This window comes from Neolamprologus multifasciatus, chromosome 8 (assembly GCF_963576455.1).
Source record: "Neolamprologus multifasciatus chromosome 8, fNeoMul1.2, whole genome shotgun sequence".
NCBI lineage: Eukaryota > Metazoa > Chordata > Actinopteri > Cichliformes > Cichlidae > Neolamprologus > Neolamprologus multifasciatus.
Genome location: NC_140446.1, coordinates 10,191,278 through 10,203,394, shown reverse-complemented (window position 1 = coordinate 10,203,394; position 12,117 = coordinate 10,191,278). Strand labels below are relative to the sequence as shown.

The 12,117-nt window shown below is 42.0% G+C and overlaps 1 protein-coding gene across 1 annotated transcript; it reads right to left on the bottom strand.

Annotated features, from left to right (window-relative positions):
- Positions 1–6: 6 nt before the first annotated feature.
- Positions 7–12,114, bottom strand: LOC146512520 (potassium channel subfamily K member 1-like). The gene is made up of 3 exons (XM_085170953.1): positions 11,630–12,114; positions 3,198–3,602; positions 7–1,398 (listed from the first exon to the last, which is right to left on the bottom strand). The coding sequence occupies exons 1-3, from the start codon at positions 11,979–11,981 to the stop codon at positions 1,094–1,096; spliced, it is 1,062 nt and encodes a 353-aa protein (XP_085027079.1). The 5' UTR covers positions 11,982–12,114; the 3' UTR covers positions 7–1,093.
- Between the last annotated feature and the right edge of the window lie 3 nt (positions 12,115–12,117).

The following is a 12,117-nucleotide window of genomic DNA, read 5'->3' as shown; positions in this document are numbered from 1 at the left end:
TTACACTTGTTAAAAACATAATCACTCGTACTCTTTAATGTTTCATGATGCATTTACATTTTATCCCAAAAAACAAATGATTTTTGATTAAAAACAACAACAAACCAACAATTTCAAAGTTCTGCTTTTCATTGAATCCCTTAACAAAAAAACCCCCAAAAAACAATTATTTCTGATTGTCAAGATTTGAGTCTGTTTTAAAGCTGCTTTGTAAGTGAGTAAAAACAGAAATAACTGCAGGCATAAAACATCCAGCATTAATTGTATATTTGTTTTATTGCTACTAAAACGTCTTTCGGCATATCCCTTCATCTCCCACAGTGTTAAAAATGACATATTTTTGCACCTTGGTTACACTTTTAAAGAAATACTTCCCTAAACAGCATGAGATAGCAATTTCAAGTAAAAGCTTCATGTAAATCCATCTGTAATATGAAAGTGCTGCCCTCTAGTGTCAAGAAGCGACACATTGCAGGGTTTTTACCACTTGATTTTCTACATTCCACCAAGAACTGAAGGCTAATCATAACTTGTAAGGAACCATGAAGAAAAACATTTGTATTCTTTTTCCTGTATATAGTGTACACAGGGCTCACTGACGAAACGCCTGATTCTTCTGGTACTGCTTTACTGTTTTCAATAAGGCAAATTTCCTATGCAAATACCACCATAGATTATGAAACGTGCCAAGAGTGGATGTTAAATCCTCTGGAGCAGACTGAGCTGCTTTGGAATTTCAACATCAAGATTTGGCAGGAAATGGAAACTTGTGGGGGTTTCCCTCTGTTTGGGGGGGTCCAGCCCTTCCTCTGTGCCAAGATCTCTATCGGCAGGGAATTGCACAGTAAGGGTGGAAACAACGCCATGCTGATAAACACTTCATTCTTGGCAATGGAAAAGAGCAATCGCTTTTTTAAATAACTTTGCTTAGATGGTGATATATACATAAATTTGTTCAGACTCCTAAACTCCTAAACTCTAGACATAGAAAGAGGTCAAAGCCGGTACGTCCTGTGCAGCCATGCATGGAGAATATTACACAGCCCCTTAAGAACAGTTTGTACTAACATACCCTGGAAGCCCACACAATCTGTCATCTCGGTTTTCCGTTAAGAGCACTTCCTGATGCCAGGGTGTAAGGCGCCGACTTCCCGTTCTGTCGTATGGATGCAGCCTGTTCTGACACAGAAGGGATGGTTGCTGGGTGATCTATCACATGATCTGCAGTATCGGCCAGCTGGTCGCTCAATTGATCACGGTCGATGATGTTGGTGGTCTCTGAGTCCAGTTCCCGAAGGTTTTCTTCATAAAATCGATGTCTAAGGCGTTTCATTTGGGGAAGCTCCCAACATGTCTCCAGCACAACCAGGACACACACCAAGCCCAGCAGCAAGTAGACTGGAAGAGCAATTTTATTGGTCAGTAAATAAAAGGTGCAGATGAAATAACAGTGACTGCTTTGTTTGATGAATTTGTAATTATAACATTACTACTGTTACAGGAACACCTAGAATTTTTCATACCAACAAACAAAACTGTGGGGAAAAAAGGTGTCACAGTGAAAGGAGCCGCTGCAACATGGAGCCGACGGAAAATTATAACCTGACTCTGAAGAACCCCTTGGCTTAACGAGATTAATAGCATGTTTCGCCTCAGTAATTATCTGTCAGGCCCTCAACGCAAACAGTTGCTTTTGTTCATTCTTGGACGCAGCAGGCAATCATTTTAAGCCTACAAGCTTTAAAACACATCCCCAAAATGAACACCCACAGCAAAGTAAATAAATGCACTTATTGCCTTCAGAGTTGATAACAGAACTGACGAGCTGATGCTGGATCTACATTTGCCAGATGCCCAAAAATACAACTGCTTCTCCCTCCGTATAAGTTATGGAGGAATGCAAACATACTATCCCACACTGGCAAGCAAAGTAAATATCACACCTGGTGAACACTGGCATGTTAGTATTATCAGTGTGATTATGTTAGCATGCTGACATTAGCATTAAACCTCATGAAAATCTTTAAAATCCAATGCACATGACGAAGAGTCAAGAAATGGCTAGAAAATATGAAGCATTCACCTTTATGGATTTGATTAAGTCATTCTCTTTTAAAACTCATCAGAATATTTTTGTTTTAAGAAATGAAGGCTGTTCTTTAAAGAAAATTGCCAAAAAGCTAAAGGTTTATTAAAACACTATGTATTACTAACTAAAGCACTCTGGCGCTTACAGTTATCATTTAGGGAGCTTCCTAACTCTAGAAAAAGAAACTGTGATGTTCTTGTTTACTTGCTTAGTTGCGCACTCCACCCTCCTTTGTACTCCTGTTAAAGCCACTTTGCACTGTTGCATGAAGAAAGTAGTGCACACCTGTGTATAAATTGTTCAGGTTCTCTACAATGTCCAAACAGAGAGTAATGGCTGGTGGGAATTGGGAATGAAAGCACTGCTACCCCATGCTAAAAAGACCCAGATGAGATGGTTCAGGCATTTTCTTACAATCCCTACTGGGTGTTTGGAGATTTTCTGGGCAGGTCCCATTGGGAGAAGACCCTGGGATAAACCCAAAACACGCTGGAGAGATTATATATCTCATCTGGCATGGGAAATCCTTGTAATCTGGCAGGAGGAACTGGGGAGAAGGATGTCTAGAATATCCTGCCTAGCCTGCTGACTGACTTTAGCAAAGGGGAAGATCATGAATGGGTGGCTCAATTCTTAGAAAAACTCTGATGAATATCAGAAGACATTTACCTTATTTTCAGAGTCACTGAGCCTGATTCTCCATGTGTTTATTGACTTTTTAAATCAATAGAACAGCTTTTAGTTGTGAAAACATAATTATATTTGAATTGCTTCTTTTTATTTTCTAATGATCCAATAACCTTGAAGCGTGATAGATGGCATTTTACACATTGCGTCTTTGGAACAAAAGGTGCGTTTATATAGATATTTTATTAAAAGTCAGGAATTTCTAGGTGTCGGTTTAGCTCAGAGGTTGAGCAGGAGACACGAAGCCCTTTACTGTGTGTCTTCTCTGTTTCCTCTTTACTAAAAACTATCTTATAGGCAAGAGAAAGCCCAAAAAATATTCCATATTTTGATATTTAATTGTTTCTTTTTACAAAATAAATCATCTATTTCATGATATATTAGATAAAAAAATGTGACTGCCTTTTTAAATTCTACTCACCTGTAATGGCCAGCCGGTAGAGGTGTGGGTGTGGATTTAAGTCTTTACTGGGAGTTTCTCCTGGTACATAATCTCCAAGGCCAATAGTTGTCAGAGAGATGAAGCAGAAATACAGAGCCTCTAGGAAGTTCCAGTCTTCCTCGAAAGCGACAAAGATCCATGCAGGGATAATTAAAAAGGTAAGGGTCATGATGAAGGCAAGGAAGGCAGCATGGATGACTCCCAGGTGTGACTTAGACATAGCCCATCGTCGATGGAAGTAGGACAGTGGACGACGTGTGACCACAGACATGATCCGTTGAACCGCAGCAGAGAGGAAGAAGAGGGTAACAGGGATGCCAAGGAGGGAGTAGAAGATACAGAAAGCCTTCCCCCCATCAGAGAGAGGAACAGTGTGGCCATAACCTGAAGACACAACAAAACATGTGGCACTATGTAAATTACAGAGTTACAGTAATAAAAGGAGGAATTCTCCTACAGGATTCACCCGGGATTTGTGAAAAGTAACTGTAGTTAGCGTCAAACAAGACTCGTCAAGTCTTAAAATGAAGCACAGATAGCAGGCTATAGAAATAAAGAAATAATTAATTTATCTTTAACATTTTTTAGGATATCCTCTGTAAACTTTGCATGATTTCACGCTGCCTATTAGTTTCCTTTTGGTTAAAATAAGCTACCCAGTTATGGATCCAGAGGGTAGATTTCTAATTATTAAACTATCAATATTGAACAAAAAACTATGTATTGTAAGTATATATGGTCCAAATGTTGATGAACCCTCATTCTTCCACGGATTTTTTTAGTGCACTCTCTGAACACCTTGATTGCACACTCATTCTTGGAGGCGACCTCAACCTTGGACTAAATGAAGAAATGGATAGGCTCAACACAACAGGAACTCAGCGCAATTGGCAGTCCACAAATATAATCAAACAGTATATGAGCGACTATGGCCTTTGCGATGCATGGCGCTCCCTTCACCCCAACAGTAAGGAATATACTTTCTTCTCACATGTTCATCACTCCTACTCTCGTCTGGATTATTTTTTGGTCAGCAGCTCACTGCTGAGTGACATTTCAGACACTGAGATTCACCCTATAGCTGTCAGCGATCATGCTCCTGTATCTTTAACACTAATACACAAGAATAATACTACGCCAAGTAAAAACTGGAGATTTAACACATCACTACTTAAAGATGAAGACTTTATTAAATATTTTAAAAAGGAATGGACTTCATATTTAGACTTTAATGACACTCCCGGAACATCTGCTTCTGTTCTATGGGAAGCAGGAAAAGCTGTGATGAGAGGTAAAATAATTTCTTTCTCATCACACAAAAAGAAAGAAGAAAACAAAAATATTCAGGAATTAGAAAAAACCATCAAATCCTTAGAAGAAGCCTACGCGTTCCACCAAGATCAAGAAATAATGAACAAAATATGCAAAACAAAACTAGAATTAAATGAAATTATTAATAGAAAAACACAATTCCTTGTACAAAGACTTCGCTTGCAGAATTTTGAACACAGTAACAAACCAGGTCGATTTCTAGCAAACCAGTTAAAAATAAATAAAGAAAAAACAACTATATGTGCCACTAAAGATTTATCAGGGAACACAATATATGACCCTGGAAGAATAAACAAGATTTTTAGGGATTTCTATGAAACTTTATATTCACCACAAATAAACCCGTCTAAAAATGAAATTGATTTGTTTCTTGACAACGTAACTCTTCCAAAATTACTAGACAGTCAAGCAATGGCACTGGATTCGCCACTGACGCCAGGTGAACTCCAGGAAGCCCTGATAAGTATGCCCATTAATAAAGCTCCAGGTCCAGACGGCTTTCCTGCAGAATTCTACAAAGAATTCTGGACAATTTTGGCACCAGTATTCCATGGAATGTTGCAGGAAATCAAGAAAAATAGCAGACTACCACCAAATATGAATTCTGCTAACATTAGTCTCCTGCTAAAACCAGGAAAAGACCCTTTATTTCCCTCAAGTTATCGTCCAATATCCCTTATAAATGTAGACCTTAAAATAATCTGCAAAGCTCTCTCAAAGAGATTAGAGAAAATAACCCCCCTCTTAATTCATCCTGACCAAACTGGTTTCATAAAAGGTCGGCACTCCTCAACAAATACTCGTAGATTTCTTAATTTAATAGACTACTCATACAATAAAAACATTGAAACCATAATATTATCTCTAGATGCAGAAAAAGCATTTGACAGAGTTAACTGGAAATTTTTATTTGCAACTTTACACAAATTTGGTTTTGGAAACTCTTTCATAAATTGGATAAGAATATTATACAATTCCCCAACAGCTCGTATCAGAACAAATGACCAGACATCCTCCAGCTTTTGTCTCCTGAGGGGCACCAGACAGGGATGCCCACTCTCCCCTTCACTTTTTGCAATTTTTATCGAACCTCTAGCAGCAGCACTTAGACAGGCTACAACAATTAAGGGCATAAAATGTAATAACGTAGAACATAAAATCAGTCTCTATGCAGATGATGTGTTGCTTTTTCTGCAAAACTCACAAATCAACCTCTCTGAGGTAATTACTCTAATAAACTGGTTTTCAAGAGTTTCAGACTATTCAATTAACTGGCCAAAATCTACAGTTCTTCCCATTAACTGCTCCTTCCACAATTCATCTTCTGCCCCACTACAATCTGGAAATATTAAATATTTAGGTATTATTGTTTCTCCTAAGCTTTCAGACTTAATTAAATTAAACCACATCCCACTTCTAAAGAAAGTAGAAGGCGATCTGACTAGATGGAAATCTCTACCCATATCACTCATGGGAAGGGTCGCCACTATAAAAATGATGATCTTGCCAAAAATAAATTACTTATTTTTAATGATCCCTAACAAACCATCACAAGATTGGTTCAGATCTCTGGATTCACATATTTCTAAATTCCTTTGGAAAGATAAACCCCCGCGCATCAGCTTAAAAACGCTACAAAGAACCAAGGATAGAGGAGGACTAGATCTGCCTAATTTTCACCAATACTTCTTAGCCAACAGGCTTCAGTTCATCTCAGAATGGTTAAAATGTACCCTCTTAGATGAGCCCTGGCTAGATGTTGAACAGGCACTATGCAATGATCTAGAGATTTCAGACCTACCATTTATTAGCTCAAACATCAAAAGACATGAATGCTTTAAAAGCATCAACATCAGCTTTTCTCTGTCAGCATGGTGGGAGTTTCTAAAAATAACGGAGTCTTCATTAATCCCATGCAAACGTACACCTATCTGGAATAACCCTGACATATTACAAAACAAAAATATGATTAATTTCCCAGAATGGAGTTGTAAAGGAATTAAATACTTAGAACATATATTAGAGGGAACAGAATTTATTCCATTTGACAGACTAGTTACACAATATGGGATCAACAAGAAAAGATTTTTAGAATATCAACAAATTAAATCCATAGTAAAAAAGAAATTTAACCTCAGTCAAGTTGAATTACAAACACCACCAAGTGTGGTTCAATTTCTTACTCTTAAATCCCCCAAACTATTATCTAAAATATACAGAACACTTTCTAAAATAGATGAATCAATATCCCTTCCTATTGCAAAGTGGGAAGCAGATTTATCAGTCAGCTTAGACCAAAACGTCTGGTCTCAGATTTGCTTAAAAACCTTTAAATTTATTAAAAATCCCAATCTGCAATTAATACAATACAAAATACTGCATAGAGTGCACTATACAGGTCATCGAATGTTTAAGATGGGCTTTACATCCGCCAACAACTGCTCACACTGTCAAGGCAATACACCAGACAGTTACATCCACGCTCTTTGGTTCTGTCCACCAGTGCAGAAGTTTTGGCACGAGATATGTGAGGACTTATCAAAGTGTCTGAAATGTAAAATTCCAACCTCCCCTTTAGTATGCTTGTTGGGAAATTTGGATGATGTCACTACAGAAATTAATACAGTCCACATGGTTTTTATTGCCCTATGCATCGCCAAGAAAACGGTCCTCATGAACTGGAAAAAATAAAAATAATCTTAATTCTAGCCAATACAGAAACTATCTAATAGATCACATTAGTCTCGATATAGCCTCTGCCACCACATTAGATCAATCCCTCTGGGCTCCTTTGATCGGCTCCATCACCTAGCGGGGGTGGGGGGTCGTGGTTTGGTCCCGCCTTGGCTATTGTGGTTGATGTGGAGGTTGGGATGGGCTTAGGGCACCTGGAGGACCCCTAGAGACGTTATCCCTGGAGGGCTTAACCCGGGGGTTGTGTTCATAACCTGGTTAGTGGCTCTGGTCGCTCTCAGAGGTTGTTCTCCTCGTGGCCGCGTGCAGCGGGCTGGAGGATGGTCTGTGCTGGCGGACGTAGGTTACTGGCCTGGTGGCCTGGCTGCCCCTGAGTGGATCCGGGGCGGGCGTGGGGGTTTGGGGTTCGGGGGTGCTTCGCCTCCGTGCTGGGGCTCTGGCTGGGCCTTGGGGGCTTCGGTCCTCGTCGGTGTGTCGCCGAGGTTGTGGGCGGGTGGGTGCACGGGGGCTCAGCCCTGGCGCAGGGGGCCTCTTGTGCATCGGCCTAACCGGGGGGCTCTTGAACTGGCAGGGAGGTTGTTCCATCTTTGCAGGAGTCCACTCTGCAGGTGGGGGAGAGACATAGGAGAGGTGGAGAATAAACTTAACCTGGGTGTCTGTGTCTTGTGTAGTCTGGGAGATGATTGAATGTTGGGGTGGGTACAGTTTCCTCTGCGGTGGGGTAGAGTGGGCTGCCCCGGGTCCTGTGGGGCTTGGCGGTGTTGCTGCCGTAGGCCCCGGTCTGGATGGGCCTGGGCTCCCTTGCCTTGGTGGATACCAGAGGACGGGGGTGCATATTGGGGTCAGCGGGGGAGCTGGCCCTAGGGAGGGACACCCTCCCCTCCCTTCTTTTCCTCCCCATCCCCGTCTGCCTCCCTCTTCACGCTCCACCACACCCACCCACACAGGTAGGGCTTTGGGGTGCGGGTGTGTCACCAGGGTGCAGGGGAGACATTCCCCCCCCCTCTGTCCTCTTCTGGCCACCTGTGCCTCAATTTTATCTCACAACTTAGACATCCACATTACTTACACTCTCATAACACACACATATATATATATATAGGGCCTTGAGGGTGGGCACGTTAACGGCGTCAAGTAGACGGTCTGTGTATTCAAACCTGCCTCTGGCGCCGGTGCCCACCTCTCAATTTTAAATCCATGTAGACATTGAGGGTTCTCGGGAGGGGCCGTGCTAACACCTGCTGCTCTCTGGCAGCAGCACCATGCTCTCCCTTGTTTTAAATACACTTTAGAGCAACACGCAGCAACACTACACTTGAGCGGGAGGAGGGAGGTATGGGGTCTTAACACACCCCTGTTCTCTGCTAGCCATCGGGGCGGGGGGGCTGGGAAGAGATGCTGGCTGTCCGATTGGCCTCCCTGCTGCTGCGGAGCCTGGGGCGGTCTGCTTGCCTCCACCCCGGAGGGAAGGGTAACATCTCTTGGGTCTGGGTGCCGTTTCCATCTCTGGGGGTGAGGATACCTGGACCCGGGATATAGAGTATGTTTGGGGAGTGTGATTGTGTGTACATGTCCATTTACGTTTATTCCTGCGTTGGGTGAGTGCTGAGTGTTTGTATATGTGTGCATGAGGGTGGGAATGCATGTCTGTGTCTGTGTGTGCCTGTTTGTCTGTGTCTATATGTCAGGTCGGGTCTTAGACTTCACCTCTCTGGGAACTCCAAGGCCCTCCAAAGTGTGGAGGCCTATCTCCCCTCACCACACTCCCTGCCGGTGACTGATGCCCTCAGGGGTCGGTGCGTTGGTGGTTCTTGGTGTCCGGGGCTGGGCGCTCAGGTATGTACCAGCTCACTCCCGGTGACTACTTGGCGGGGCCTGGCGCCTGCTGCTCGGTCAGGCCTCTTCCGGGGCGCGGGGGGCCCTCGGGCCTCCGGCCTCTGTGCCTGTGGCTCGGTTCACTCTGGCACAGCTGGCTGCCGGCAGAGCCGGCGGGCACGCCGGTGCAGCCCCCTCTAGCTTCTGCCCGGTGGCTACTGGGTGACCCCTCATCTGGGGATCCTCAGCCCTTCCCATGAAGGTGGCACGGATGCCCCTCCGGTGGTCCTCCTTGGGCTCTTGCACTCTGGGGCCTCTGGATGTCTGGGGCCTGGATCTCCTCCATGCCTGCTTCATGCCCTGGGGGACGGGGCTATGGCTCTCTACATCCTCTAGCAGACCATTACATGGGGAAACCATTTGAATACAAGCGCGCCGATCCACACAGGTGTGCACATGGGTGTTCACTATTCGTAGACTTAAATCACACCTTTCTTGGCTGCTACTTCAAAGCACATTGTGCGCTGTCTGTCCTGCGTGCTGCACAACAACATTCAATATTTAGTATTTACTGCTGTTTTCACTTAGCTAGATTAATGCGATGGTGTTGTGTATAGTATGTTGCATTGTTTTGTTTTTTTTTTTGCTTGTTTTCTATTCTTTTTCTCTCAACAGGTGATCCCGGAGATATTTTTTCTTCCCCCCTTTCTCACTGTCCCTCTCCCCTTCTGTTTTTCTTTTCCTTCCTCTTTCTTTCTCCCTTTCCTATCCCTCACTCATGTCTGTCCCGTCTGTAACAACTGAAAATAAAATAAATAATAAAAACAAAGGTCGATCAAATGGACCAATACGGCAATGCCATGATGATCCATTTGGCAAAATAAATCCATTGGGTATCCTTGTTGGTCTTCAGACAACAATTCTGACGGCTAAAGAACCAAATGGGACAGGCGGAAAAAAAAAAAAAAAAAAAAAAAAAAAAAAAAAAAAAAAAAAAAAAAATAAGCTACCACTTGTGCCATGTCGTATGTGATGCAACAACTACTCTGTTAAAATGCTAATATAGCCATCATAAACTTATATCTCAAAGGTCCTCCTAGACCTCCAGAAAACTGAAGAATAAATAAATTCATGCATTCATGTAAACATAAAAGTCTCACCCACAAGAAGTGTTGGCGACAAATGCTGAAGGTTTGCTCAAAGACTTATCGTTTTTTTTATTTATCTTAAAAAAACAAATGAATTGAGATAAGGATTTATTCTTCTATATGTCTGATAAAAATACTACTTTCCTGAGTGTATTACTTATACAAAGGCCCTGAAAGACAGGACAAATACTGCTTTCATGGATTATTTATAGAATCTGGACCAAAATTCATACAATACAATAACAATACATGTAATAGAGACACCTTGAAACACACACTATTTATAAATGGACATTTAAGCTAGACCTTGATCAATAAAATTAGGCAGAGGGATTTTTCTCATCTTGGCTAATCTTGATTTAAATACACAAAACATTATTACATGATGTATTAAATTCTTCTCCATTTATTAAAATGGCTTGCTTATTGTTAGTTCACTTACCGTACATGTCCAATGACCAAGGGAGCTATTTTTATGTCATTTCTCTTTGCTCACATTAAACTGAGGTAACAGAAAAGTATATCAGTAACAAAGTAACAAATTCATTACTGTCTTTAATAAACATTTCCGGCATCTGTGCTTTATTTGATTATTTATTTTTTACTTTTACGAGTACTTTCTTCTCGTAGCAGTTTCAAAACAGGTTTGTTACTTTAGGCTTAACGCGTTTGAGGAAAGTTTTTGTTTCACTTCACTGCGTGCCTTAAAACATCAAATCCATTTGAGGATAAATGGAGGGAACGGTAAAACAGAAAAGACATTCCTATTTGTGTATCCATCACTAGAGCAAACAGAAGGGAAGTATCTTTTGTAAGTGGCAGGTAATTTCAAATGCAATGTTTCTGTCAGTTCAACAAACATCCGTAAAAACACAAACTGCTTGTGTGCAGTTTGTCACACAGTGTCTGCTAGCAAAAGGTACGGCTGCTGTATTTCCCGGGGAGAGAAAAGAGTTTGAGATAACTTCACTGAGAGATGGGGAATGATGTAAGAAACATAGGACAGGAGAGGAAGGAGACAGGATATATTTAAAGGTAAGGACTGCTCAGTGACATGTGACAAACTGGATAAACTGAAATTTAAAGCTAGTCTATTGTAATTCTACATACTTGTCTGAACTTGAAGGTCTTATTTAAAGTCCAATGCAATAATAAGTAATTTCCTTAACCACCAAATTTTTTCTCCTTTGGAAAGAAAAAAATTAACAAACTAAACATTTATTATTCAAACCACGTTATTTTCCAATGTGTTAAAAGTGGCTACAGGGGATCTTTAACCATAAAGTTATTAGTTACAGCGAGGAAACCTGTTTATATAGCGTGCCACAAATTTACATATGTTCAGCTAAATGGGCCACTCACATTTTCGACACTCAAAGCAAAGGCTTTTAAAGTCTGAACACCTGTATCCGTTGGACTCACCTGTTGTGGTCAGCACGGTGCTGGTGAAGAACAGGGAGGACACAAAGTCCCAGCTACGCTGGGTGTCGTTACCCAGGATGGACACGCCATAGTTACTGGCCTCGAGAGCGCGGGCCAGGAGCTTCTCCAGGCGAGCGTCAGACACACAGGAGTTGTTCCTCAGGAAGTCCCGTAGATCCGCTTTGAGCTTCTGCCGGAGCGCGTCTTCGTACGGCAGCTCGATGGCGGAGAAGATCGCGGCGCCGACGATGAGGTAAAGGATGTAAGCGACAACCAGCAGGCCGAAATTCAACGCTGACTGGTGCCTGTCTATAAACCGAAGGCACGCGCCTCTTGTGCACCCGCGTACCATCCCACTTGCTTAAAGTTTGTTAATTAAAAAAAAACTGTACTCAGTTTAATTTAAAGAAATAGAAATCCTGTAATCTTTTGGTAGAGACTTCTATGCTGTACTCGGTGGATGGACTCGTCTTCCTCATTCTTCATTC